The 27,144-nt window shown below is 45.4% G+C and overlaps 2 protein-coding genes across 3 annotated transcripts; both read left to right on the top strand.

Annotated features, from left to right (window-relative positions):
* Positions 1–271: 271 nt before the first annotated feature.
* LOC128851689 (translation initiation factor IF-2-like) lies at positions 272–4,013 on the top strand. Its single transcript, XM_054062359.1, has 2 exons — positions 272–1,075; positions 1,620–4,013. Exons 1-2 carry the CDS (start codon positions 272–274, stop codon positions 2,016–2,018), a joined length of 1,203 nt encoding a protein of 400 aa, XP_053918334.1. The 3' UTR covers positions 2,019–4,013.
* Positions 4,014–7,860: 3,847 nt separating this feature from the next.
* Positions 7,861–25,223, top strand: LOC128851799 (protein ELYS-like). Of its 2 annotated transcripts, XM_054063302.1 has the most exons (24): positions 7,861–7,981; positions 8,997–9,250; positions 11,343–11,523; positions 12,304–12,514; positions 13,414–13,530; positions 14,496–14,580; positions 15,211–15,352; positions 16,236–16,368; positions 16,456–16,637; positions 17,108–17,169; positions 17,909–17,999; positions 18,088–18,177; positions 18,330–18,470; positions 18,834–18,929; positions 19,704–19,797; positions 20,298–20,421; positions 20,538–20,594; positions 21,762–21,908; positions 22,404–22,591; positions 22,764–22,908; positions 23,002–23,133; positions 24,240–24,387; positions 24,478–24,624; positions 25,112–25,223. In XM_054063302.1, the coding sequence occupies exons 1-23, from the start codon at positions 7,861–7,863 to the stop codon at positions 24,585–24,587; spliced, it is 3,051 nt and encodes a 1,016-aa protein (XP_053919277.1). In that variant the 3' UTR covers positions 24,588–24,624; positions 25,112–25,223. The 2 variants fall into 2 exon arrangements, with proteins under 2 accessions (XP_053919277.1, XP_053919278.1); XM_054063303.1 differs by lacking the exons at positions 7,861–7,981; positions 8,997–9,250; positions 11,343–11,523 and having other exon boundaries at positions 12,062–12,514; positions 15,211–15,361.
* The last annotated feature ends 1,921 nt before the right edge of the window (positions 25,224–27,144 follow it).

Raw genomic sequence — 27,144 nt, 5'->3', positions numbered from 1 at the left:
TTATATGGCGATGCAGCTGTGAGATGCAAGTGCTATTCTCTCTCCCTTTTTCCTGTTTTCCCCATGCCAGAACAGCACCTGAAACAGCAAAACCACGGCCCTGGGACAGAGGCAGAAAACTTTCCGACAGCGTTCCGTGGAGGCTTTTTAAACACGGGCTGGCTGAGGCGTCTGTCAGTAAGGAGAAGGGATTCTTCCCCAGGGCAGGGAGACGCTGCAAGCCACTTCTGCAGTTCCCTTCCCAGGGCATTCCCCTTTCCATGTAAGGGACATGCATCAAAACCCCATGGGAGGCACCCTCGGAATCCATCCCGCCTACGCCCGCCAGCGCGCCCTGCCCGTTCAGAACTACAGATCCCGGCGTGCCCCGCGGCACAGACCGCGCAGTTCTAGAGCCCCGCGCCCGCCCCGCTCACAACTACAGCTCCCGGCGTGCCACACGGCGCCCCCGCACTCTCGCTCAACCCCCGCCTTCCCGCGAAAGCCCATGGGAGCTGCAGTCCGAGCCCAGGGGCGCCGCCTGCTGGCCGTGCACCGCGTTCCGGCCACGCTGCCCGGCTCCCTCCGCGGGAGGCGGCGCCCGCGCTGTTTGCGAACGCGGCGAGTCCCGCTCGGCGCGGGACGAGGAGAGCGCGGGCGATGCCTCTGCCGGGGAGCAGAGCCGGCGGCCCGGCCCGGGGCCGGAGCAGGGGGCGGCCCCTCCTCCTGCAAGGCCGGGCAGAAGAGCCGCTGCCCGCACCGGGCATGGCGGCCGCGGCGCCGGAAGCTTCCCCGGAAGCCGTCCCGTCGCTCCCGTGATGCCCCGCGGCGGCGCCCATCCGAGTCCCGCCGCCCACCGAGCAGGAGGAGACCGCGTCCCGCTCTCGGCGGCTTCTCCCCGGCCCTGGATGGCCGCGGGGCCAAGCGCCGGCGGAGCGAGCCGGGGATGGCGTGTCCTTCGGTGCGGGTGTCGTTCCCGGGCGCCGTGAGCCGGGAGAGCGGCTGCCGCTTCGCCCGCGACCTCCTCAAGCACGTCCTGTACCAGCGGCAGCAGCTCCCGCTGCCCTGCGAGCGGCTCGGCTGCTTCTGCCGCCGGGTGGGAGCCCGGGAGGGAGCCCCGGGGGCCGTTCTGTCCCGGCCGCGCGTGTCTGAGCGCGGCAGCCGCTCCTCGAGCCGAGCGCTTGCTGGGGCCACGTCCTTCGGTGCCCCCGCGGCGGCGTTTGGGAGCGGAGCTCCGGGTGAAGGGCCGGGAGGCTTCAGCCGGTTCCTGGCTGTCTCTCCTTGTCCTCTTTCCTGCTCAAAGCCTGTCACTGTTTGGTTTGTTACTCAGCTCGAAGAAGAGAACAGTGTTAAGTGGCTTTGGAGTGGCGGCTGATCTCTAAGAGATGACGCTTGTAATTCCTGTGGGAATTGATCAGTGGTGTGATTCCCATTCACACTGAGTAGCAAGAGAGCGGTCTTTCTGTGTTTCTTTTGGGTTTTTTGATTCTATATGTGGGTAATGATGTCTCTTTAACAGGAGCCCTTTGAACGCTCCGTGACTTCCAGGGATCTGATGGGCCGTGCTCTCTGCAGAGTGCCTTGGGACTAATGCATCCTAATGAGGAGATGTACTACTCCTGTTTTACTTTGTTTTCCAGGATGAAGATGCGAGTAAGAAGCCACCCTCCCTAGAGCGGGCAAGCAAGAAATGGGAGCAGCTGCTGACAGACCTAGAGGGACTGTTCCGGCACATGGAAGTAATGTTCAGTTTGACACGGGTTCCTCGGGTTCTATTTCTACTTGGAGGCACTGTTATGAGCCCCAGGGAGTTCTATGAACTCAACTTGGAGAGTATCTGTGAGGGCAGTGCTGAGGAGAGCCTGGAACCTGCCTCCTGTGTTCGCAAGCTTTTTCGCTCCCTCTTTGTTGCGGATGTCTTCAGTGAACTTGACGACCTGCCTGTGACCTGCCTGTCGTGGGCACTGTTGTCATGCTCCAGGGGCACCGCAGTTGTGGTGATGACTGGTTCCAGCCCAAGCTCAACTATAAAGTGCTGACATGAGGGAGGAAACTGACCGTGAACTTGTCCTGTGATGGAGGTATCGACATAAGCGCTTCACCTCATCAGCCTCTGGCTTCTACTTGGGAGGACTATGTCTGGTTTCAAGCACCGGTGATCCTCAAAGGCTTTTGAGAATGACCTGTGCTCTGTGGAACTCTAGTGGAATATTGAATGAGCTTTGGGGATGCTTTAAGGGACACTGACTTTATCAAATGTAACCGCATATTCTTGTCTGTTTGGGTCTCTTCTTCAGGGCATCTGCTGTCTTCCTACAGCTCGACCCTGTTCCTCTGCCTTCACCTCTGGAATTGTTGTTGAAAGCAAATACCCGTTAAGGTACAGCCGCACCTTCACCACGCTCCCCCCACACCCCCCCTAAGTGATTCTATAGGGACCTGAGTTGTGGCACAGGAGATGAATTGCTGTGGGGGGAGTAAAAGTTTCCTCTTGTGTGCTTACTGAATTGGCAAATACTGGAGACAGTCTTCTCTGTCCTGGCTGTTTCTCTGGTAACAAGTACTATGTTAGCTGATTGTTTGGGGCTCTAGATAGTGTGTTTGAATACACTTGGCCTTTGCCATCAAGGCCATCACTGTTCTTTGTCTCTCCTGCTTCTGTAAAAGGAGAACTTTCCCTGCAGGCTGATCAGGCCTGAGCACTCAAGAGTTTGCCCTGTAAATCCTTTCAGTTACTTACTAATCCAAAGAGTGGGACTGGGAGGTCTCATACCTAGCACCGCGTTTACTGGTGATGAGAAGAGGTGGAGCAGCCCTGTGGAGGCAGGGAATTGCATCTTCCTGGTTTTTTTCCTAACCTTTAGTCCAAGAGCCCTGACAATCAGTTAGATACACCGTTACAATTAAAAGTAAGCAGTTCCTGCTCTAACCCTCTTCAGAGGAAGCTGGGACACCTGCCTCAATATCCCAGTTTATGTTTCCTTAAAACAACAACAACAACAATAAAGTCGATTTCTTGTTTACTTTCACCTCTTAGAAGTCTTAGACTCTAAATGTTTCTGACAGGTGAGGAAGAGGGGAGTGTGATCAAATTCAGCATTGGCTTTACCTGTCAGATTCCCCTTCCGAGTCCGAATGTATTCCCTGGAAGCAGAACACGAGCCTTTCCTTCTGGCCTGGTGTCTGACACAAAGTGGAGGAGGAGGGTGTAGGGCACGGTGTGTCAGGACTAGACAGTTGCTGGAGGCCTCTTCAGTCAGCTGGGTACGCCTGTAGCCTAAGGAGCTTAATGGCTCCAATAACTGTCCCGTTTAAAGAGAACCTGGAGCCTACTGGTAGCGAGGTTGCTTGGAGTTTCTTGCTAGCAAGAACTGCAGGGTGGGGTGGTGAAAGTCCTTTGAAAGGAGAGTAAAGGTTGAAGTAACCCTCTGTGCTTGGTGCCTAATTTAACTCTGGCCTTTTGGAACGAAACGGGACTATAGAACTAGGAGGAAAGGTAGTTGATATTTTTGAGCTTGGAGAACACTGGGAGTGCTGTCTCTGCCTTCTTATGCGTTAGCAGCTGTTTACGACGTGTAGTAACTGCTAAAGCTGGCTCTGGAGGAGAAACTGCTAGAATGCAGAAGGCTGCTGTGTGTGCAGCTGCCCACTTGACTGTGTACTTGCAGGTCTCATAAATGAAATGTGACCTGAATGTAGCGTGTGTGCAGGAGATGAAAACCCTTCCCAATTCCACCCAAGCTGTTTGTAATGCGTATTTCCAGATGCTAACGCTCAAGCATTTAAAGAAGGTTTTGAGCAGAAGCCTTAGCTCTGCAGAACAAGGGGCCAGTTCCTTTCTCCTCACTTCCCCAACCGAATACGATGTTACTGTGGTGAACTGTTGACATATTCTGTTCTAGTTGAACAATGAATGCAGCAATGACGTGGTGCTGGGAATGGAAGAAGACAAGATGCTTTTTGTTGTTGTTGTGATGAAGAGTTTTTGAGCTTAACAAGTTCAGTACTATAAGTTATCCAAATAAAATATTGGCTTCTGCATGAGATGACATTGTTTTTATTTAATCCCTCAATATCAAGGTTCTGCTGGTGGCAGAGGGACTCGCTTCCGTTCCGTGTGTGTACTTAAACTGCAGGTTCACAGCTGTTCCACCTTTGTGACAAAGTGCATGATGTGCCAGAAGCTCTGGTTTCTCGGAGGCAGCAAAATGCCCTCCATGTGGCATGTAAGAGTGGGTGAGGAGGTTCTTGAAGGTGTCCTTTGCCTGTGTACCTGTGTTGAGCATCTTTCCTTGTGAGGCCTACGGGCCATGGTCCATGAGCCCCAAGCTCACAGAAATGATCCTTCTCAAACCTTGGCTGCTGACAAAGATGAGATTCAGAAGCAGCCCCTCCATGGATCTAAAATGAAGTTAATGGACAGATGGTTAAATCGGTGGTTTTCTGTCTCCATATTGTCTAGAAAATAGGTCTGACTGGAGCTGTGAGAGAAGTCTCTCACTCAGCAAAACACATACAACCCTTCTGCTTCAGAAACTGTCAGCCTCTGGCCTGGACAGGCGCACACTCTCCTGGGTTGAAAACTGGTTGGTTGGCCGGGCCCAGAGAGTGGTGGTCAATGGAGTTAACTCCAGCTGGAGGCCAGTTACAAGTGGGGTTCCTCAGGGCTCAGTACTGGGTCCAGCTCTGTTCAATATCTTTATCAATGACCTGGATGAAGGCATTGAGTGCACCCTCAGCAAGTTTGCAGATGACACTAAGCTGGGAGGAAGTGTGGATCTGCTGGAGGGTAGGGAGGCTCTGCAAAGGGATCTGAACAGGCTGGACCGCTGGGCCGAGACCAATGGCATGAGGTTTAAGAAGACCAAATGCCGGGTCCTGCACTTGGGGCACAACAACCCTATGCAGTGCTACAGACTGGGAGAAGAGTGGTTGAGAGCTGCACGGAAGAGAAGGACCTGGGGGTGCTGGTTGACAGCTGACTGAACATGAGCCAGCAGTGTGCCCAGGTGGCCAAGAAGGCCAATGGCATCTTGGCTTGTATCAGAAATGGGGTCACCAGCAGGTCCAGGGTGGTTATTCTCCCTCTGTACTCAGCACTATTGAGACCACACCTCGAATACTGTGTTCAGTTCTGGACCCCTCACCACAAGAAGGATGTTGAGGCTCTGGAGCATGTCCAGAGAAGAGCAACGAAGCTGGTGAAGGGGCTGGAGAACAAGTCTTATGAGGAGCGGCTGAGAGAGCTGGGGTTGTTTAGCCTGGAGAAGAGGAGGCTGAGGGGAGACCTTATTGCTCTCTACAACTACCTAAAAGGAGGTTGTGGAGACGAGGGAGCTGGCCTCTTCTCCCAAGTGACAGGGGACAGGACTAGAGGGAATGGCCTGAAGCTCCATCAGGGGAGGTTCAGGTTGGATATCAGAAAAAAATTCTTCACAGTAAGAGTCATTGGGCACTGGAACAGGCTGCTCAGGGAGGTGGTCGAGTCACCTTCCCTGGAGGTGTTTAAGGAACGGGTGGATGAAGTGCTTAGGGACATGGTTTAGGGAGTGTTAGGAATGGTTGGACTCGATGATCCAATGGGTCCTTTCCAACCTGGTGATTCTGTGATTCTGTGATTCTGTGATTCTGTGATTCAGGATCTTCAGGGTTCAAAACCACCACGAGACAGTGGCAGTTAGAAACGGTCCGTCTCGTGCCGTCTCCACTCAGCAGTGCCGGCGCTGCGCTGTCAGCTTCAGGCACCCGGTTCGGGACGTGGCGTACCCCCGCTGGAGTGCGGGCTGCAGCCTGGGAGTCGCTGAAGGTAACGGGCTGTGGTGGGAGTGTTCGGAAAAGCTGGAGCAGGTCACACGTGGCCACAGCGCTCGGAGTGGTGGGAAACACAATCGCAGTGGGGAGCGGTGAGCTGCTCAGCCTGCGATCTGACTGCCTTAAGAGCTTCCCACATTTGTTCTCTGAGCTTAGCGGGGCTGTGGTTCCCACCTTTCATTAAAGGCTGAACCATGACCTGTCGTGCCATCTTCTTAGGAAGGTGGTGTGTTTTGATTTCAAAACAGTCTCAACTCTGCATTTTAGGTAGGGAAGTCCTACGCTTCATGGTACTGAAGGGTACCTCGGGCTGAATCCCTTTTGGGGTGTATGGCTAAACACGGTTGTGGCAGAGCCATAATGGTCAGAAGCCTTTCTGGTCTCAAGAGGTTTTACTGGTTTGGTGTGTGAAGACTGAGATTGGGAGGAGAGCTCCTCCTTCACTGACTGCATCAACACGTTGTCCTGCACTGGTTTGCCTGGGGTTTGCTTTTTCAACACAGTGAAACAAATTTAATCAGACTTGTGTTGATTTCATGTCTTTTACCTTTGTGATGTGGTCACCCCATAACCCGTGGTGAGAGGAGCAAGCGGTGGGTGCGGTGCCACACCAGTGTGGTGTACTGGAAGCGAGTGGTTGGTTGACTGCTGTATTGCTCTGTCGGAAGGCTGCATTTCTGTTGTGTTTGGCGACACTTAGGACCTGTGTGTGCTCTCCAGGTACTCCAAGCAATGTGAAAAAGAGTGTAGTGTCAGAAATGGCTTTTGGGACTTTCCCTAGCTTAGCCCCGTTAGACAGGGAGCGTATCCGTGGAGCGAAAGGGCAGTTGTGTGAGAGAAGAACTGTTGGAGGTGGCTGGGTAAACTGTCTCTGGTGTCAGATTGTGGTCTGTGGTGCTTTTGTCTGGTTTTGTCATGTAAAGGGAAATCAAATCTTCGGTCTGCATAGGATCCAGGAGCGTAGATGTTTGGGGCTGTTGGGACAGGGAGCTGAAATGCTTTCTTCTCCCCTTCTGCTGTAGATTAGTACTTCTCAGAGAGCTTCTGGAGCATCCACACAAACACTGGGAGCCTGATGATAGAATTCTGAGACGGGCCACCTGTGTTCTGCTAGCGACTTCTTAGACTACAGCTTAGGTTTTGGTTTAAACGTAGGGGGTTTGCCTGAAATGTCAGTAGGAGGTATTTCTGTCCAAGCGGGAAAGAAATGACCCAGTGGTACTCACTCAGTCACCTGCTAAGTCGCTCACCGGATGCTCTTTCGTAGAATCATAGGATCCTTGGGGCAGAAGGGACCTTAAAGATCGCCTAGTTCCAAGCCTCTTGCCATGGGCAGGGACACTGTCCACACTGCAGAGATGTGATAAGAACAGAAAAGAGGAAGGAAGAGACTGGGATAAAAAGGATGAGGATTTAACTGTAGAAAACCCCAGTGGTTTCAAGTGCTGTGTTCTGTTTCCATCATAAGGGTGTGGGAAAGCACTTTCTAACCGACGAGCTATGAAAATCCACATTGCTTGCCATGTGGAAATATCTGCGGTGCACTTTTTCTGGAAGAAATTGAAAAGGAAGGTAGTTAAGAACTTAGGGTGTCTTAATGGAGAAAAGAAACATGCCAGAAGTGAGCACGGCCTAATTGATGCCTGGTAGCTACTCCAAGACAATTGTTAACAAATACTAAATTATGAAACCAAGGGAAAGGAGAAATGGGAACTCATACCTATTGCTGTGAAACTCTTTAAAAGATGATTTTTCTCCGATCCCACCTTATTAACCTCAATAAATAGACTTGAAGAGAACATCTTGTTTTTTCCCTGATCTTTATCTTGTCCATACCTCCGTGTCACTTATTGTTGGTGATCTCATAGACATTAGAAATGCAAAGGATTCTCCTTTTGCTCTTCTGTGAGATCCAAATCTGTCCTGAAAGCCATCTTAGTAAGGAAAAGAGCTACAGGCAATGCAGAGGAGATTTTTCACAGCGTACTGATGGAACTTGTGTCGATCTCAATAGTGTTTATGGCTGACATGAGTCTCTTTTCCTATTTTTTTCTTTATTTAGAGGGAAGAATGCGAGACGTAAGAGCGCAGGTGACGAGCAGCCTGCTGGAGTTCCCAGAGGGGACTCTTCAGGCCCTTGGGAAAGATGAGGTCACCCAAGGTGCTGTGCTGCGCGGGAAGTTTACTGGAGGTGAGCATTTTCCTTTTACCTTGGTCTTGGAATAAAGCAGTTCTTGCCTGGAGGTTACCTGAAGCACAGGGTCATAAGATCAGGTGTGTCAGGTGGCTGCTGCTAAGATGCACCAGGTTGAGAGAGAAGGAAAAGGCTGGTTTAACCATTAAAAATGCTAGTAGTAAAGGTTAGTGAGGCAAAAGTTTGAAATGACAACAGCCTGCACCTATCCTGGGCTACAAAAAGAATTTACTTAAAGACGCGGAGTCAGTGAGTCCTCCTCGGTTTTTCGTTATATGGAGGGCAGTTTTGGTTTTGGGCCGTATTTCCTTGTAGTGGCTCAAGCTCTATGCCCGTCATAACATCAGGTGCAGAAATAGTTCTCGTACAATGTTACAGAGGCAACACCCCCTGCTTTTTCTTGTGAGTGTGAATGAAAACGGAAGGAAGAGGATAACAGAGTGAAGTGCTGCAGCCATTTTCCCAAAGAATTGAATAGGGTGTAGATGGGTACCCAGTGAGAGTTGCTGAAAGGGGCTGAGCAGATTAGGAGGTGGACTTGCGAGGTGATCTGAAAGTAGACCTGTGAGCAGCACGTGCCAATATTTACTCGTGCAGTGCCCATTTGAAGATAGTTTCCTGTTGAAGTGCAGATCCCTACCCAGAGCAGGCATGTGTCAAGCAAACTTAATAAGCTAGAATTAATTGGTTATATTTGAAGTATGCTTTAAGATTTGTCTTCCCGTACCTCTTGAGATGATTTCTAGCAAAACCAAGCCAAATTTGGAGGAAAGACTATGGATCAATGTATTGTAATCTTTATCCCAGACAATCTAAAGTCTTCAGTGCAGGAACGACAAGTACAAATGCAAAACACTAAGGTTGTCCATTGGGGATTTGAGTGGGTGATTTGAAATAATTCACCTGAATTAGGCAAGTCCGTTTTCCTAAAAGGAGCAGGGACTGTGCTTTTTCACTTGTTTTCTGTCTTTGCTTGGAAACTTGCTTCAGTCAGCTTTCTTTCCTCTTCCCGCGACAGGTGACCTAGCATGGCTGGCACGTGGTCCTCACCTCGAGATAGTGAGCTCAGTGACAGGCCAGAGATTCTCTGAAAACCGTTTCAGAGGAAGGCACGAACAGCCTCCCACTATTCGAGTGGTGAAGGAGTTTTCATGGGAGAAAAGAGCTGGACTGATGATTGCGTTGGAAGAAGGAGAGGGAAGTGTTCTCTGCCTGTACGACCTGGAAACAGCAGAAGTGGTTAAAGCAGTTTTTCTTCCCGCAAGGGTACGTACTTTTTGATGAGAGGAACGAAGCTTTTATGTTGTTAGGTGGTGCATAACCCAGTCTCAGGAAAAGCTTAGGAGCATCTCTTTGTAGGTGTGTTTTTTTCTGTATTACCTTAGCGTGTTATCACTTGAGAGTATCCAGTCGACTGAGCCTCCATGTAAAATCTCGGGCTCATTGGTACCATTATCTTTAGAATTTTCTGCTAGTAAAATGAGTTTTCTGGGTTTATTGTAGAGCATATAGTTACCTACTTCTCTGCTTCCACAAAAAGGCCTTGAAAAATATCTTTTTTTTTCAGCTGGAGTGAAAAAGCAAGAAAACCTGTTCTTTGAAGTGTCTGTAAGATACATTTCCCACATGCTTAATTTCTGTCAGAAATGCTGTCTTTAAAAGATCTCAGAGTCCCCTGGTTCTGCTGAAAATGGCTTAGACACATTCGCATCGATCTCAGGCTAGCAAGCAGGTGCCTTCAGAGCAGACGACGTTTTTGTGTGGACTCTGGATAGGAAGAAAGAGCCGTTAGTGACTTCTCTGACAGGTTGTTGTCAGATTGCCTTTCAAGCTGCAGCTCTTGAATCTCTGCTCGGTGTGCCTTGTGCTTGTGTAGATGGGGTTCATTGGTGTAATGTTGCTATTTTTTTTCTCTCTTCTGTAACCCGTAACCTCAAAGGATGTGATGTCCCTTTACCTTAATGTAAACAGGAATCAGCGTAAGGGGGCAGAAGATCAAGATGCTCTGGATTTTTATCATTTTAGAAGCTGCAAGTGAGAAATGCTTATTAATCCCTCAGTTTTCCATAAGGTGATAGGGTGGGACTTGCTAGCACACGGGTGGAGTTTTGTTTGTTTGTAAGGCTGCAGTGTCATGGGGAGTAGTGAGGGTTTGTACTGTGGTCAGTTCTGAAGACAGGAGTGGAGTTGGTGCTGCACTGTGTTAGTTTCCCTACCACCTTGATCAGTCTTAGAGTTTTAGCTGGAAAGGCAAGCTGCCTGCTGCCAGCAGAGTATAATCAAGAAGTAAATTCTGTTTGAATGAAAAATGCCATAACGTTGTTAGGATTGATTTTGTCATTACTGTCTCAAGGCTTTAAAAAGCACCTTAGTTTTATGAATGATTTTCTGTGTGGGTGTATCTTCTGTGAGCAAGGAAGTTGTGCATTTTGTACAAAGGCTGAGGACAGCCCATGTTTCTTCATTGTGGAGCTTTAATGCCGGAGTCTCCATGTGCTCGTATCACTGCTATAGCAGCCAGTCTTGTCCTGGGTGCGTTGCATGATGTGCCAAGGGCTTTGTCTTCACCTTGTCGTAAAGTTGCATGCAGACTGCTTGGCGTGTTAAAGAGGAGTGTGCCCTTCTTCCTTAGCTGGAGTCAGCTTTTTACCTAACGAGCTGCTGTTCTTGTTGCCGTTGTAGTAGCTTGGCTTTTAAAAGCTTTGTTAACACTCCTAAAAGTGCTAGTGTGCATTTAAACCTTCTTTTCCCATTAGGGGCTTGCTACTTGTAGTCTAAATGAGGACCAGTGTAAATTATCCTAAGCTCGTGTCTCCTTTAAACACTTTCCCAAAACGTTCCGTTCCCGTGGCCATAGTGCGTCTACCACTACCATGCAACTTGGCCACTGCCTCACCTGGCTTACAGCCACCATTTCCCATCATACCTGTTTGGCAAAGAAGGCACAGCCTGCATCGCAGTGCTGGTGGGCTGTGAGCAGCGGGAGAACAAGATGTAGCGATGCCTTTCTTTCTTACTCCAATAAGGATCCTTGCACATAACTGATTTTCTCTGTTTTCTTAGAGCTAATTCCCTAAGCAGGAAGGGAAACTGGTGAGCTGTGATAACAGAATGCGCGATCTAAGCTGATGTTAATTCAGTTAAAACCTGTAGGAAATCTAGTAAATGAAAGCAGCAACAGATTTTTTGGAGAGTTATTTTTCTTTGTTCATCTAATGGGAAATAATGCTTTGTCTTTAAGTCTCACGATCCTGTGTTTACTTTCTTGTTTCTGATGTGTTAATTCTGACTTCACTTTTGAATAATTTCTGTTTAGCTGCTCAAACATCTTAAATATTAGCTTGTGGTTTCCCTGTAGGTGATTGCTGTGGAGCCCATTATTAATCACGGAGGACCCAGTGAGAGCATTCAACACCTACATCAGAGCCTGCAATGCCTCTTTGGCATTGCCGCGGTGGCTACAGAAGTCGGTCATCTGTTTCTGGTTGACCTTTGTCTGGACAGTATGTCTTGCAGCCTGAGTGAAGTAGAAGTATTGGGTAAGCTTGCAGTTTTTAAACTTGACTTTGGCAGCAGGGAAATGTGTGTCTTGTAGATAAACAATACGCATCCCTCTTTGAAGACAGCAGTGTGCAGGTATTGGTGACTGCTGATGACAGAGGGCAGTTTGACACCATACAGTTCTGCCCTGATCTAAAAAGGGAGTGGCTTAATCCTAAGGTTAAAAATGCCCCCCTCTTTCCAGTGAGGGGTAGGAATTTTACCATCGGAGTCAGTGCAGCTGCCTGGTGGGAAGTTGTGTCAGAGGTGCCCTGTTGCTCAGGAATGTTCTTCTGCTTCCGTTAATTGACTCAGGGCAAAGTCTAGGCTTGTTTTCTAAAATAAATCGGACTTACCCAGAATCATGCATTTAAATGCATGGAAACTCTAATTTGTCTATTCAGATTTCAGACACTCCTGACTATCACAAAAGTAGCTTCAGGAGTTGATGTCGCTTTAAGCAGCTTCATCACGAGGCCCAAGCTGGGGATTTCCAGAGTCCAAGGAGAAGCTGTCTATCTTTAAGGTCTCAACCAACACAAACCATTCTAGGAAGGTTACACTTTTACCTGATGTTGAAAGACGAGTGAGAATACCAGTCTGATCAGGGAGTTCTTTTGTTCTTTGAATGCCTACAAAATGGAAAGAGCAAAAAAAAGTCTTGCTTAAAAGGGTATTTTTCCTGGGACGGTGGAATGAGATTATAGGTGTTGTCACATCAGTGTTTAAAATGCAACCTAAATTGCATAACACGTTCATGTCTGGATTTGTGTGCGTAGATCTCCGATTTGTCACTACTACATTTGCTGATGAAGTTCCACCAAGAAGAGAAACTGCCACCAGAGAAGGGAGACATCTCTGCTTTCGATTGCCAAACCCGTCAGGAACACCAATATCGACGCTGGCCTACATCAGCAGAAGCAATCAGCTGGTTGTGGGGTTTTCACATGGCGGCCTCTCACTGTGGAATATGAAAACGTTGAAGAGGGAGTAAGTAGGCTGAAGTGTGTTAACCGTGTGTTTTTGTTGATAATATTCTTTAAAGTGTCGGGGATGAAACTAATGGGAGGGGGAAAGTCAATAGCTGATCTGTGCCTGGAAATAAATTCTTTCCTGCGCTTCTGCCTTGACCGAAACAGGAGATTGACCCGCTCCAAGGCAAAGATGCACGTGCATGAAATTTGCCTGGAACACTTGGAGATGGGAGTAAGGGACGTGTAAAGCTCTAAGCAGAAGGAAGATGAGAGGTGATTTTAAATCTGCCAAAGAGCAATCTCACTTGAAGTATTTGACCAAATTCAGACAGGGGTTCGCTCCCGCAAATCTGCAGTGACTCACCGGAAGCTATTGGATGGCTAAATAGAGAGTGAAGGAATAATTAGGTGGCAAGAATAGGTTGTGAAGGTGCCAGTAAGGTTCAGAAGTCTGGAAGAAAAATGCTTTACATAGTTCAAGTAAAGAAAGAAGAAGGTACTTCTCTTTGGTGCTGCTTCTTTCTTTACTTGAACTATGTAAAGCATTTTGAATGTGTTCAGGAGGCATGCTGCCTTCTCGGTTCAATGTGAAAGTAGGCTACAACAGCAGGAACGTTCTTTTGCCTGGCAGCTGAAGCAATCATGTATGTTCCTCCTCATCAGCCAGAGGAGGACACAAATCCATATTCTATCATTTCATGGGCAGTAATTTTGTTGTTCCTTGACTGCTGCATAAAGCAGAGTGTCTCCCTTGACTTGCTTCTTTGAGATGGAAGTATGACCTTCTGCACTTTGAGGATAAGCACGTCGGGTGCTCTTTCTCAGAAGATGCTTCTAGCCTCCTACAAACTGCTAGGGCCAGTACACTCACCTTTTTTCTTCTTTTTTCCCCTCCCTCTTTTCTTAAACCTGTAGACAACACTGTCGACTTGGAGGAAGGAGGATTCCTATCTATGCTGTTACTTTTCAAGAGCCGGAGAATGATCCTAGCAATTGTTGCTACTTGTGGGCTGTTAAGTCTACCCAAGAAAGGTGAATTTCAACGTGCAATAAGCCACTGACATTTTTTCCAATACATTTATTCACATTCAGTTGATACGTGTATCTTTGTTTTGTTTATTTAGCTCTGCAGGAGATTCAGCTGCACAAGGTGTTAAGCTTATAATGCGATTTTTACAGGATTTTACAGAAGCGAGGAGGGACCTACTAGTTCCTACCTTCTGAAGAAGGCAAAACAACACTGGCTATAATTTTGTGCTTGCGTTTGGCAAAGATTTCCTTTGTTTCTTGATGACTGCTTCGTGGTTGGTTTGATTTTCCCACGGCAGTTTTAAAACAGCATTACTAGTAGTTGAGGCTGCTGATCTGGGACACTAAAGGTGTCCATAGAACAGCTGCCCCTAGTGGAAGGAGGTGAGCGTGTAGCCGATTCCCCTGTGCAAGCTTCAGTTGTCTTTGAAGCCTTCAGGAGCCTTTTCAGCTCACCTGGCTGAGAGCCATCACTGCTCAGTAGAAAAGTCAACATTTTCTGATGGGCTAGTGAATCAAATCAGCATGTGGAAGGATCCAGTGTAGGCAAGAGGGACGGGAACTTTGGTGACAAGGGCAGGGGAGAAAGACCTCTCTCTCTCTGTGCCAGCAAGCTATTTAAGCAGCTCGGCTGGTCCTAGAGTGGAATCTTCCTAACTATGACTTAAAGCCATTTTGATTAAGTACTCTTCACTGTGAAGAACTATTTCCGACAATTTTTAGCCTGTGCAGCACAGGAGAGCTTTGTAATGGTATGGTTAGCATTTGCCCCTGAAGCTGTTAGTGTCAAATCTCCTCCTCTATGGTTTAGCGTCTAAAGGTGACCAGGTATCCTGTTTTGGGAAGTGGTGTTTTTCTGGTCAGGAAGAGCATACTTTTAAGAACACTTCAGTCTTGACCTAACACAATTATAAGGAGATCTGTAAAGCAGCGTTGTAATCACATTTCATCATTTATACCTCTTTCAGCAAAGGCGATGGTTTGAGTCTACACCTGTTGCAGTTAACATTTGGTGATCGAAAACGTTTGGCATCCGGACAAGTCGTGTATGAGGTAAGGGGAGCGCGCGTGTGAGAAGGGGAAAACTCTAAGTTTCTCTAAGCGAGTACCAGTGAAGTTGTCGGGGATAATGTTTACCATCAAAAGTCAGAGCAGCCTTAAAAAACCAAAAGTCCTTTGCTGAGCCTTCCTGGGCATGGTCTTTGTGCATCCTTTTTGAAAACAAGTCGTGCAGTTTTATACTGCCGCACTGTGTGTTCCAACTGGATGCATCTGCAAAGAGCCTGTGTACATTAAATTCCTGAAAAGGAAGCAGCTTTTACAAAAAAAATGATTCTGGATTTGAAGACCGAATTAATGGCATGTGGGAAAAAAAGACAGGGCTTTGAAGGGTTTTAACCAAACTGCAGTTTAACCAAACTGCAGACTTGAAGAAGTTTCTGTCTCTTTCCCCTTCCTAAAATGGGGACATATAAAGGTATCCCTTTACTCTTACCTGATCTTTGGGATTATGTTCTTGGTTTTCTGTTGAGCTCTGTCTATTTGCCATCAGAAATAAGCACATGGGAAGCGTATACAATACGATATGCATCTCATGTTAGATAGATACATTCTTTCCTATTGAGGTCAAACGTGTGTTTTTATCTCAAAATGACCTTTTCTCTCGTCTTTTCTTTTCCCCAGGGTTTGAAACACTGTACAGAAAGGTTCAGTTTAGATCTGGCGAGTGGAAATCTTCCCTGGGGAAGGCAAAATAGCAATATTAAATTACTGAGCTGTCAGACCATCGAAGACTTCTATGACGATGTTGACAAAGAGGATAACGGTAATGAAGGTTTGTTCTGATGTCCCTGTCATCTAAGTAATGAATGCTGGTCTGTACCCACAGTCCACAAGTCTTAAATATCTGTATAGACTGGTTTCTTGTGTTTATCTAAAAAAAAAAAAATAAAAAATATAGGGTGCTTAAATTACGTGGGACTTCATTGAGGAAAATAAAAGGGGTTATTCTATGCTTGCTGACATGCTATAGCAGTGTATGGCGGGGTCATCGGTTGTTTTCTTCCTTCAGCTGTCTTCTTTGACCAATAAGCCCGTTCTCTCCATTGTTCGGCAATGTTACCTGTATCTTTCACTCCCCGTTCCAACCTCTATCTGCATCCGCATCCAGCTGGCGGCTGGTCACAAGCGGTGTTCCCCAGGGCTCAGTACCAGGGCTGGTTCAGTTTAATATCTGTAACAATGATATGGATGCGGGGATTGGATGCACCTTCAGTCAGTTTGCAGGTGGCACTAAGTTGGGTGGGATTGTTGATCTGCTGGATCTGTTCAAATCTTTACTGCAATTACTTGTTTGTTGAATTGGGGGGGTTTTATGCTGATTTTGAGCGATAACATCGTTGTTTCATTCTGAATCTGCTGAAAAGGAGCTATTCTTAAAAGATGTAACTGAGTCCAATCCGGCAATTAATAACGCCAGCTGAGTGATACAAGTGTATCCAAGAATTATTTGTATGTTCTTTCTGAAAGAAGCCAGGTCTGTGCTCCTAGCATATGGGTTTTTTTTTCCTGAACTCTTCGTCTAGCTAAAGGTCTTGGTCCACTCTTCGTGTATGGAAAACTTAATTTGAGAATAGTTGTGTGCTTGATTTGGCATGGAATTTGTTGTATTTTCTACTAGTAAAGAGACAATGTCTTGTCTTTTGCAGTAACATCTCCTTACACCAGCATCACAATCTTTTGTTGGCAAGTGAACACACACGGTCAGGAAAAAACAGCTGCTTATTTGGGCGTGTTTGACATCAATGGCTGGTACGATGCTGAAATGCCGGATTCAATAAGGTAGAGTTTTATTCAGCTGTTTTCAGTGTCCTTACAAATAATTCATATAACTGTTGGCTTTTAGCTTATGCGCTTGTTTTCTTTAAGGCCAGAAAAATTCCTTCTTGATTGCCCTTATTTTGCCTTGTGGACACTGGAGAAGGTAACAAGCACGGTTTCTCCAGAACCCATTTTGGATGTTCTGGTCCACGAGAGGAGTCTAACCTGGGGAGCGCCTCCTTCTTACCTACCACCCGACCAGATTCTAAATGCGAGCGGCTATAATTTTGGTATGTATTTCACTGCTTTTAATAGTGAGAAGATTAAATTGAGCTCAGGTGCCATTTCTTGGTTCTCTCACTCAATGTTCTCACTCAAAATGCAAACCAAACCAGAACATCCCAAGCCCCACAAACCCAGCCTTGATGGTGTGGTACTACCGAGACGTTTAATATTGTGAATCGCATCTGGTGGTGCACTGTGTTTTGGGTTTAGGTGCTTTTGTAATGTAGCCTGTGAAGCGGTGATGGTCATAAAATGACTTTGAACTGAAGCTCAAAGCGCAGCACCTCGGTAGCGCTAGAGATAAGATTTCTGTGCACAGCAATTTTTTTTTTTTAAAACAAACTTGTAAGTGATCTGATGAAGACAATGGGTAGTCAGTTCTATCTTTGCAGTTACTGCTGTTTGAAAAATGTAAAATAATCATGACATAACTCCGAGAGTCTGGAAAGTTGTCCAACGCTCGTTGTTTCTGCAGATGGAGTGTGCTTGCTGAGCTCTGGAGTCGTCCACGTGACTTGCACCGGTCTCCAGGAGGAGGTGAGCTTTTACTGTCTCCTTCTTGAGAATGCTTAAAGAGATGTCCCTTGGCTCAGTTTCTTCTGTTGCACTGCTTTGGGTGTCCGAGAACATTTTCTGCTCATTTTCTGCTCATCTCCATGCATAATTGTGATGGTATCCTGCCAGTTTTGTGCAAATAGTAATGTTTTAGGCCCACTGTGGAGACTGTAAAGCTGTCATTGTCTCCATCGGAAGTCCGGTCAGGGACTGACTGTCTAGGAAGAAATAGAGCAGTGCTGGAGGAGCAAGAGCAGAACTCTTGAGGAAGTCGAGGTAAGTTGCTACACCTTCATTACGCATCCGTTGGACTACCCGCGCAGTCATGAGGTAGGGCTTGGATCCCTGATTAACTTGAAAAAGGAGGGCAGAATGGAGAAAAAGAAAAATTATGGAAATGTTTGAGAAGACAGGGATTTCAGATTTGTGGGAGTGTGTTAGGGCAAATAACAGTTCTGCCCGGTGTGGTAGCTAAAAATAAATCCCTTGGGAAGTTGGCCTAGCCCCTACGCTGTTTATTTTGCAAGCCTGATGCCGACTCTTAAGATTCCAAACAGACGTTCTGGTATCAGCTCCATCTCGGGAATAACTTGGGAAATGAAGACTTGCTTTAGTTTCTCTTTGCTGAATTGGGATGATATCGTTCAGAGATTTGTAGTGTTGATGGCTCAGATGTTGAAAGTATGGAATGTTCTCATTTCATTTTGTCTGTTCTGCTTAGGAGGAGCAGTTAGAGGCAATATTGTCTGCGGCTGTCCAGACAGGATCTTTACAACTCCTGACTGGATGCATTAAACATTGGACATCTGAAAGTAAGACTAGTAAGGCTGCTTTTCTGGTTTGTCTTTTTTCAGTTTGAAACTGTTGATTCATTTCTTTTTTTGTTGTCTTCTTTTAAAGAGCAGCCGAATTCTGCAGCAAATTTACAGTTTATCCGTGACTGTGCTTGGAAGAAAGTGGTCTACACCAAAGATGAATTTGACCACATATGTGAGTACTAGTGTAGTCATTCTGCAAATGCAAAATCATTCTTTCTGTCTGAGCTTATTCAGTAACCTGTTGGTATGTGATATTGCTCACGTGTACCTTGAAACTCTGAAATTGCTCTGTTGGGTGATGATTTAATATCTCTTCTTGAAAAGGTGTTCCACTGTTTGATGGCTCATGCCGCTTCCTTGATCCACAAAAGCTACAGTCTCTTCAGCACTGCCAGTATCTCTTGAACAACCTTAGCAGAGTCTTAAGCTGTTTTCAAAGAGAACCACAAGAACTTACTGATAAAGGTCTGTCTGTTAGCATTACTAAGTCTTTGGTATGTTTTAGTAAGATTAGGAGTCATGCTGGGGTTATAATTGTGGAAACATGAGCTTTGGTTGTTGTTGCTGGTCGGAAGACAGCCTTAGCTAGGACAAGGGGCTTAAATCTGAGAAGTTGTAACAACCGCTTAATAGTCATTGTGTTCGGGGGGGGAGGGGGGGGGCGCGCGTTTCTTCAAATTGGAAAGTGATAGAGGGTGAAAAAGGCAAAGATGGAAAGTTCTACCATGTTGCTTTTATACTTTCTATTTAGCATGATGAAAGGAGTTTTGTAAAAATGAACGGAATTGCCTAAGAAAAATCATCGTATGCCTTTTTTTTTTTTTTCAGACGTGAGAAATCAACAGGTGCTGGCTGACAACTTTTCTATGTATGCGCAAATGGTCCTCTGGTTCTGTCAATCTGGTCTCCTTCCAGAGAGTTCAGGTGAGCATGAACCATAATGCCTTGGTAACAAGGAGACTATCCAGCAAGGGATGCCTCTGAACACATTCTTGGCCACGCTCATGTAAATGTTTTGTCAATGACAAGTCGTGCTGGTTCAGGGACCCACACGTATGCTGAAGTTCTCTTGGTGAGACTGAGTTTTTACCAGATTTTCAAATGCAGTGTAGAATGATGTAAGGAGTTTCTTGCCTGAATGTTTCTTAGAATTAGCAGTAAGCCTCTGACTTGAAGGAGTTGCTTATGTCCACGGCTTCAAATCCTTGGGATTTTAAAGAAATGACTCTTAAACAACAAAGACTGGGCATTGTTTGTTACAGTCACAGCATGACCTGCGTGTTTGGAACTTTTTATTTATTGCTCGAGGAAAAAGCACACCCTGGAAACACTTGTTTATTTGGATGGAATATAAATCCTATTGTCAGCCTCAATTGTCTTACGCGTGTTCACATGAGACAGTTAGAAAAACATTCCATTTGAGAATTGGGATTTTTTGCTAGTGAGCGAACTTCAGCTTACGCTTCATGTTTTGAATGCTACACGGAGTGTCAACTTGAAACGGTACTTGAGACAATACGGAATTGAGTCTTGTGTCTCGCATCTCTGGTAGCAAAGGCAGAAACAGGACTGGCTTCTTTCAGAGTTGGAGGCTTCTTGGTGCTTAGCTTGTATGATCTTTTATCTTTTTTGGTCAGCATTTTTAGCTTAAAAATGTGATATTTCCTCTTTAACTTGCTTTTACTTTATTGCCTGCAGACGGGACGATGCATTTGTCTACCCCTTCCTACCAGCATCCTCTGCTCCAGACCCACTATACCGGTGAGCGACAGCGACTGCAGCATTTGTCAAGGTAAGCCTACAGCTCTGGCACACTTCCACTGCAGAGCCAGAAGTGGAAGTGAATGGCTTTTATGTCAAGACTTGTACTTGCTGTGCTTAATGCATTTGCCGGCGATACTCTTGACGTGGGTGATGCTTGGCTGGTGTCGAACACCGAGGTTACTTTCCTGTTGAACTGTTCACATCTACCTCTGCTTAGTGCCATTTTTTGGGCATCGTAGTTGTTTCATAGTGCACTTCATTGGTTGGCTGGTCCGCATAACTCGTTACCCCGAGAAAGATCCTGTGATTAAGTTTGTCTTACTGAGCTTACTTCTCGAGTAGCTTAGATACAGGCTGGTGTGTTCCTTTCATGCGCATTTCAAGTCATAATCCTGCCTTTGTCTGTTTGGTACTTTCTGTGAGTCGTGGGAGCTTTCTGGTTTTGTTTGGACTGGAGGAAATCTGATGCACTGAGGGGCTGGAGTCAGTGTTTTCTTCTGTCCAAATCCTTGCTACCTTTTGTTCCAGAGGAAAATGGAATTCTGACTGCCTCATGATCGATGGCATAGTTTCCTACGTAGGAGACCAACTTGAGAAATTGTGGAAGAAAGAGAAAGGAGGGACTGGGAAATATCCCCCTTCCAGTTTACATGTGAGTGCCATGTTCACTGAAAACACCACCATCCCCGTCCCCACCCAACCCCACCCAAAAGCCAACGATTTAGGAACGACTGGTGTGCTTACAAAACTTTTAATTTTTCCTTTCAGGCACTGCTGGATCTTTATTTATTGGAAAGCATAGAAGAACCCTACAAACATGCGATTGTATCCTTTCTGGTTATTTTAAATGCACCTCCAGTATATGCACACAAATGTTCTTAAATGTTTGTCACCTATGTGCTTAAGAAGGGGTTTTAATTTCCTCCTCAAACACAAAGCCAGTAAAAACTTTTAGTTTAGAATTCAGTCATAGACAGGAGGATTATTTTATTTAATTGTGCTGTGGATTTCTTATGATTTTTTTTTTTCAGTGTTTTTTGCCAGGTCTTTTCTTCTAGGAGAGAATGGGTTTACTAAGAAATGTGAAAGGCAAAAAGCCCCATCAGTTTTTTTCTCAAAATTTACACACAGCTTTTAATTTTTAGAGCACCCGTACCTGTAGCAAATGGCTTCTTACTAGAATGACCCACTGAAACCTGCTGCTTCCAAGCAGAAGGGTTTCTAACAGTGGCTTAGAGTAGATGAGTTTTGCTGAAATCGTCTCTTTTCCAGCACAGCCAGCAGTGCTGGCTTTTGTTCTGTTGAAAGTGCAGGCACACAGAATAATAAAAAGAGAGAAGAGGGAAGTCGTTGGGCAGACCCTTAATTTTTAAGCTTCTGAATTAGCCAGAATTGCTCTTCTGGTTTGCTCCCTGACCCAGGAGGGGAGCCTAGAGAGCGAGGGCTTTGAAAACAATGGTAGCCCAGAGCTGCCTTCGAACAAGTCCCTAAAAACAGGGGGTCAGAAAGTGGCACTCCCAGTGGTGGATCTGCATGCTGGTTTAGATCCAGTTTTAATCGTTCAGAGTGAAGTTGTATTGTGAGGACCCCATCGTTTACATTGTTTTACATCCTCTGGAAATGAGGAAGAATTTAGTAATTAATCACTGGCTGTTCTGAATGTCTGGCAGGTAGCTCCACTGATGGTAGAGGGAGCCTGAGTTTATAACAGAAGTATTTAAATATCTAAAGCTGAAGTTTTTGGATGCCTTACAAAAGGTGCCTTAGAGAAATCGAAGTATCTTTCTTTCTGGTTACTTCCTCAGAATAGAGTTTTGTGCTTAGGACCTGGCGGTCTCCAGGTTAAAATAGCTTAAAATGGCAAGACAAAGATGTTAGTATTTTCTGATTCCTACCGCTTCTATATTCTTATTTCATTATTTTTTCTAAATGTAATGGGATAATTTGTTGGTCTTGCAGATTTGTTAGCCTTAATTATATATTTAATATCAGACCATTTACTTGCTGCTGGATGTCTTTCAACACTGTCCAAATCAAATAGAAAATATAGTCGAGTCCTTCGCCACCACCGTCTCTCTCCCTCAGGGCCTTGTAGCACTGATAAAAGGATTTTGGCTTCTCGATCACCGTGATTATGAGGTAAGTATGTCACTGTTCCGTTGGACGTACCTTACCGTGCAAGGCTGTCCTCTATAAAATCATTTCCAGAAATTGCTGCTTAGCTGATAACAGGTACTGAAGCACAATAGGCTTTTTTCATAGTCCTGCTGCGACAACTGCAGCAGTTAGTTATGATTTAAGATTCTGTTTTAATTACTTGCACAGGTAATTGATAAAACTTTTTATTTGTAATGCGCTTATGAAAAGTGCCGTTTGCATACAGAGATTCGCTTAACCTAGGAAAGAGCGAATTACTCCTTTTAAAACACTCCCTTTGTTCTGTATGGCCAACTGAATAGGTTTTCTGCAGATACCTAAGGGATCTTCTTTACATGTCCTGTATCAACTATGTCATTAGTAACTCATTTAAGATTGTTCAACAGACGTTCGCCCTTATTTTAAGAAACTTTTGAATATTTGTGTTGCAAGAGTCTATGTGTTTATCTCCAGAAGCCCCGTCTTCATCTTTTACAGAAATCACTGGCCCACCTCTGCCATCAAGAAACAACGCAAGTAGCACCGTGGCTCCAGCTGCGAATTATTCGATCACTCGCTTGCCAAGGACAGCATAGGCAAGCCCTCCAATACCTACGGTGTGTGAAGCCATCGCTGTCAACATGTAGAAAAGTGCGGCTTTACCTCGGTGTGTTGTTGTCTAATAGGTAAGGAAATATATCCCACCGTTATGACATTCAAATATTGCAAAAAGTGGAGAACAAATAACTTAACTCACAATCCCCTAAATTTCCTTTAAACTTGGGACACAATAATTTTGGGGCATCTCTTTGGTTACACTATTACTATACCTTTACCTATCAAAAAAATGAATTACAGGTGCATGGTGGAGGCTTGGGCTCTTTTGCAGCAACATGTCACAGACTTCAACAGAGCAGAGCTCTTGGAACATATGTACAAAAGCTGCCATGAGATGGGACTGGTGGAAGAATTACTGCAGCTTCCTTTCACCAGCACTGAACTAGTAAGTGTGGACAGAAAAAAAATCTTCCTCATCTCTTTGAAAAGAGAAGAGGCAGAATCATAATGGGTTTTTGAAATGTCTTATTTCTCATAGGAGTGCTTGAAGTCCTTTTTAAGGACCAGGACTTGTATTCAAACCAACAAAGTTCTTCCAGTCCGCAAAGGAAAGAGTGCCCACTATTGGCCGGAAGTCCTGCAGGATCAAGCAATGAAGGTTAACCTCAAGGCAAGTGTAAAAGTTGTCAAGTTGCGCAAGGTTCTGTTAGGTGTTACTAACCGGTTCAGATAATCCTCAGTAAAGATCGTGCTTTGGTTTTATACCATTCTTGGAACTATTAGAAATAAGTTTCCACACTTCCAGTTACAGCCGGGCCTCAAAGTTTAGCAATATCCTTCCCCATGCCAAAGCTGCTCTGCGAAGTTATAATTTGTTAGAGACCGTTGTTGACTCTGCTCGAAGTAATTTGTTTCCATCTGAGGAATAAACAGATAGTTTTTCTATCAGCCAATCTTATCATTCAGTTATTCAGATACATAGGTTAGGCAGGATTTAGATTATTCTATGCGTGGAACGAAGAGTATGTTGTATGTCATCGCTAGTACCGCGCACGCAACTCTATTTTCTAGCTGAGAGCAGTCAGGATGCCAGTCCACGGGTACAATTTGCATGGTGGGTGGTTTGGGTTTTTTTAATTTCCTCAAGGTGTAGTGTGCTCTGCAATTCCACAACTTTCATTTCACCACTTTTATGACGGAAATCTGTATCTAGCTTCCGAAAATAGTCAGATTAAATTTGGTGTTACGTGAACCTTTGTTATGGATCTGTGAAGCATTTGTGGTTTTCCGGAACCGTAGATTTCCAGTGAATCAAACTTCTAAGGTGGTTTTGGAAGTTTTAGGTCCTGCATTTGAAAACTTTCATCCAGCCAGGAGTGTGTGGGCAGGTTTTTTTTTTTTGCTTGAGTTAATAATCACATCATTTTGTCTAACGCCATTTGCAGTTCTCTGTATATTCAGACATCTTAGGCATTCCTGTTTCAGGAAAAAACAAGGGAAAGCCTGCTATCTTGCAAGGCATTTGAAAGCTGCAGGTGATAACAGGTGTATCAGAATAAGGTCCTGCAGAGCGCCAGACTTGTTTTAACTTAGAGCTGTAGGTACTGTTATTGTTCCAGTCTTGCTTTGATTGTGCTAAAAGCACGAGGTGAAAGTGGGGTGAGCTGAGGGGCAGATCTGGAGAGTAAGCTTATTCGCGAACTAGAAATAGCACAGGTAGTTCTGTGCAATGAACTTCTTGTAATTAGTTTTTGCTTCATGCTTTTCATTCATCAGAATGACGGTGATCCTCAGACTAGAGAGGGAAGAGCTCCACAAAATTCAGCATTAGACCGCTGTGGCAAACTCCGACCTCATATCCAAAGAAAGCTGTCGGTGGCAAAATCCAAGCCGTATGAATTCCTTACGTCTTCCTTTAAACAAGGTAATGCTTAGGGGGTGGAATGTAATGGAAAACTGGCCATCACTTTGATGACACAAGGCTGATATTTTTTTCTCCCCTCTTCCTTTACAGTCTCAACACCAAAGCTAACACCAACCAGAGTAAAAGTAGCCAAAGTAATTCCACGTAGCAGAGCAACTGTTATATATGATATATTGTCTGCATTGGAGAGACACGTATAGGAAGGAAAAAGAAAACTGGTTTATCACAGTATGATAGGTAAGCAGCCTTTCAGCAAAGGTTAGTCTTGAGCTACATGTTTAGAGAAAGAAAAATCCATTTGAACTGTGTTAGTGTTTTGAGGGAAGGGGCAGCAGGATGAAGCTCTGTTTGGCTTTTTGGCACGTACAATACATTTAAGAATCAATACATCATATAATCTTATTCGTGCAAATAGATGTATTTACATTATGGTAAATATATTTACAGAATTTAAGACAGATGAAACTAAAACTATGATTTCCATCAAGCTATTGCCGTACAGATTCTTTTGACAGACTTGATTGTGTGACCAAATAGGAACCTTTGGCTACTTCCAGCCCAGTTTCTGCCTCATTTCTACTCGTTGTTCTTAAAACCAGGCAGAACTATGAAGAGCCAAAACATGATGATTTTCCTACAGGTGGTATGGTCAAATAAAGTTGAATTCTGATATGCTTGGACTTCAGGGGGATGAAAGTCTGTTGTGTTTTCCTTTGAATTCTAGAGCTACAGAACCACCAGCCAAGAGACGTCCTCCCCGAATGTGGAGTTCTGTAAGACATTTCTTATCACACCAGCTACAAAATGTTCGTGACGAGGTCTGACACGGAGTAGAGTTTTAGAATTAATAAAAATGTTGTTTCTCCTATGTGTGCGTGCCTGTGTCTGTGTTTTCTGTGCTTTCCAAGTGTTCCGCAACACTGCCAGTCACGGTCATGCTGACAAACCCTGCTCTTTGTGCTCTCTCTTCTCTCCTTTTCTAGTACAGCTCAGCGCAGGCAAGCTAGCAAGGGGGAGGGTCTGCACACCTTGAAGACAACAGCACAGAGTCACCAGATCTTTATAATAACCCGGGGTTGGGGGAGTGGCCGTGGTGGCAGAAAGACAAAAGTACTCCTTAAGCTCTGAGAAACAACAACTCCTCATGTATTTTGCTTAGGGCCATTAAGGCTTTGACAGTAAGAACAGCACAAAGTAATGGCTCCTCTCCCAAACAGGCAGGAGGACTAACTAGTGGCTTCATCTGCTAAGGCACTTGTTATCCAAGTCCTGCCTGCTTGGGGAATGGGCTGAAGCAAGAAGGCTGTGATTGGGAAGCAGGTGCTCTAGTGGTTAAGTAGTAACTTAGAGGAAAGAGATTGAACAACATTCTAGAACTAGTACCCAAAAAGTCATTCGTTTAACATGATTGTGAATTAAAACTCCATACTCTTCATGAGTGTGCTCACTATAGGCAAAGGGTATTTTTAAGACAATTTGTCTTCTGTTTCTGCTGCCAGTAAGAGCACAGTCAAACTATTTCATGATTAGGCTTTTACAGCCAAATGAGTTCAATTATTGGAGTCAGACCCAGGAACGGTGTTCATTCATACACTTATGTTTTGACTAAGTGGCTTTAAATCAGCTTGTGGTGAGCTGCCTTCCTTGCACAGCCCTGTGGGTGAGGTAACACAGAAATCTACAGGGTTAGGAGAGCTGTATTTTCAGAGAGACACATATGCACGCAGTAGCTTTAGGGGAGATCAAGCTGCTCTGCATGGGCAATTACCTACTTTTTAGGCAGACAAGCTGGGTCTTGCAGAAGAGATACAGCTGCTTGAACCATTGCAATTGGTGTAGCAACACTGCCAGGCTAGGAACGATCTCTCGGTCAATGAAACAGCCATCAGCCTTCCCCATCTAAGAACCCTAAGAGCAGCTTTTTTACCTGTTAATTATCCCAAGGAGATGGCAAAGTCCTTAAGATCTAATCTGGACAAATACTGCTTCAAATGCAGTCCTACAACCCCACAGCTATCATAAGCGATCACCTCATGGGGACAGAGAGCAGCAAGAGCTTTCCCCTCCTGGGCTAAGATTCAGATGTTTGCTGTGAGACTGTTGCATTCAGCTACATCTCCAGTCATCTAAAGAAACTGTGCTTCGCTAACTGCTTTGCCAACACCTTCTCGCTGTGTCCAAACTTTATGTCAGGTCTTCCCTCCCCTCAAAGGAGTGTATGTTATAGCTAGAAACGATACCAGGCCAGATCTGTTTAAGTTCCCTCACAGGGGATGAGAGATGAACACCAGGCTGCAACAACTCAAAACTGGCACAATGTAAAGGGCTGTCACATGTTGCAAGGGCTCCTCCAGGCTGAAAGGAATAGCAGTGGAGCCATAATCCTAGTTTACAGTAAGGAATGGGAAGCAAAAGCACTTAGCTGCCAGTAAGATATATACCTGGTCCTTGGACTTCGGTGCAGATCTTTACATTAGTTTTCCCATTCTAAGGACCTTGCCCCTCTCTCTAACTCGTGCCAAAAAAAAGACATTGGAAATGAGATTCCACCCATCTGTAGTGGACAAGTGTGGTCACCAAAACGGTGACTCTCTCATATCAGGCAAGCACAAGGAGTCTATTATACCGAACACTGTTCCATTTTACCGAACACCGTGATTCATCTAAACATGGGATGAATTATCCTGTGCTATTGCTTCAAAGGTACAATGAAGCAATGGAGGTGTATGCGTGCGCAGGAGAGGAAACCCCTTTCCA

Source organism: Cuculus canorus, chromosome 3, assembly GCF_017976375.1.
Source record: "Cuculus canorus isolate bCucCan1 chromosome 3, bCucCan1.pri, whole genome shotgun sequence".
NCBI lineage: Eukaryota > Metazoa > Chordata > Aves > Cuculiformes > Cuculidae > Cuculus > Cuculus canorus.
This window is presented reverse-complemented; position numbering and strand designations above follow the sequence as displayed.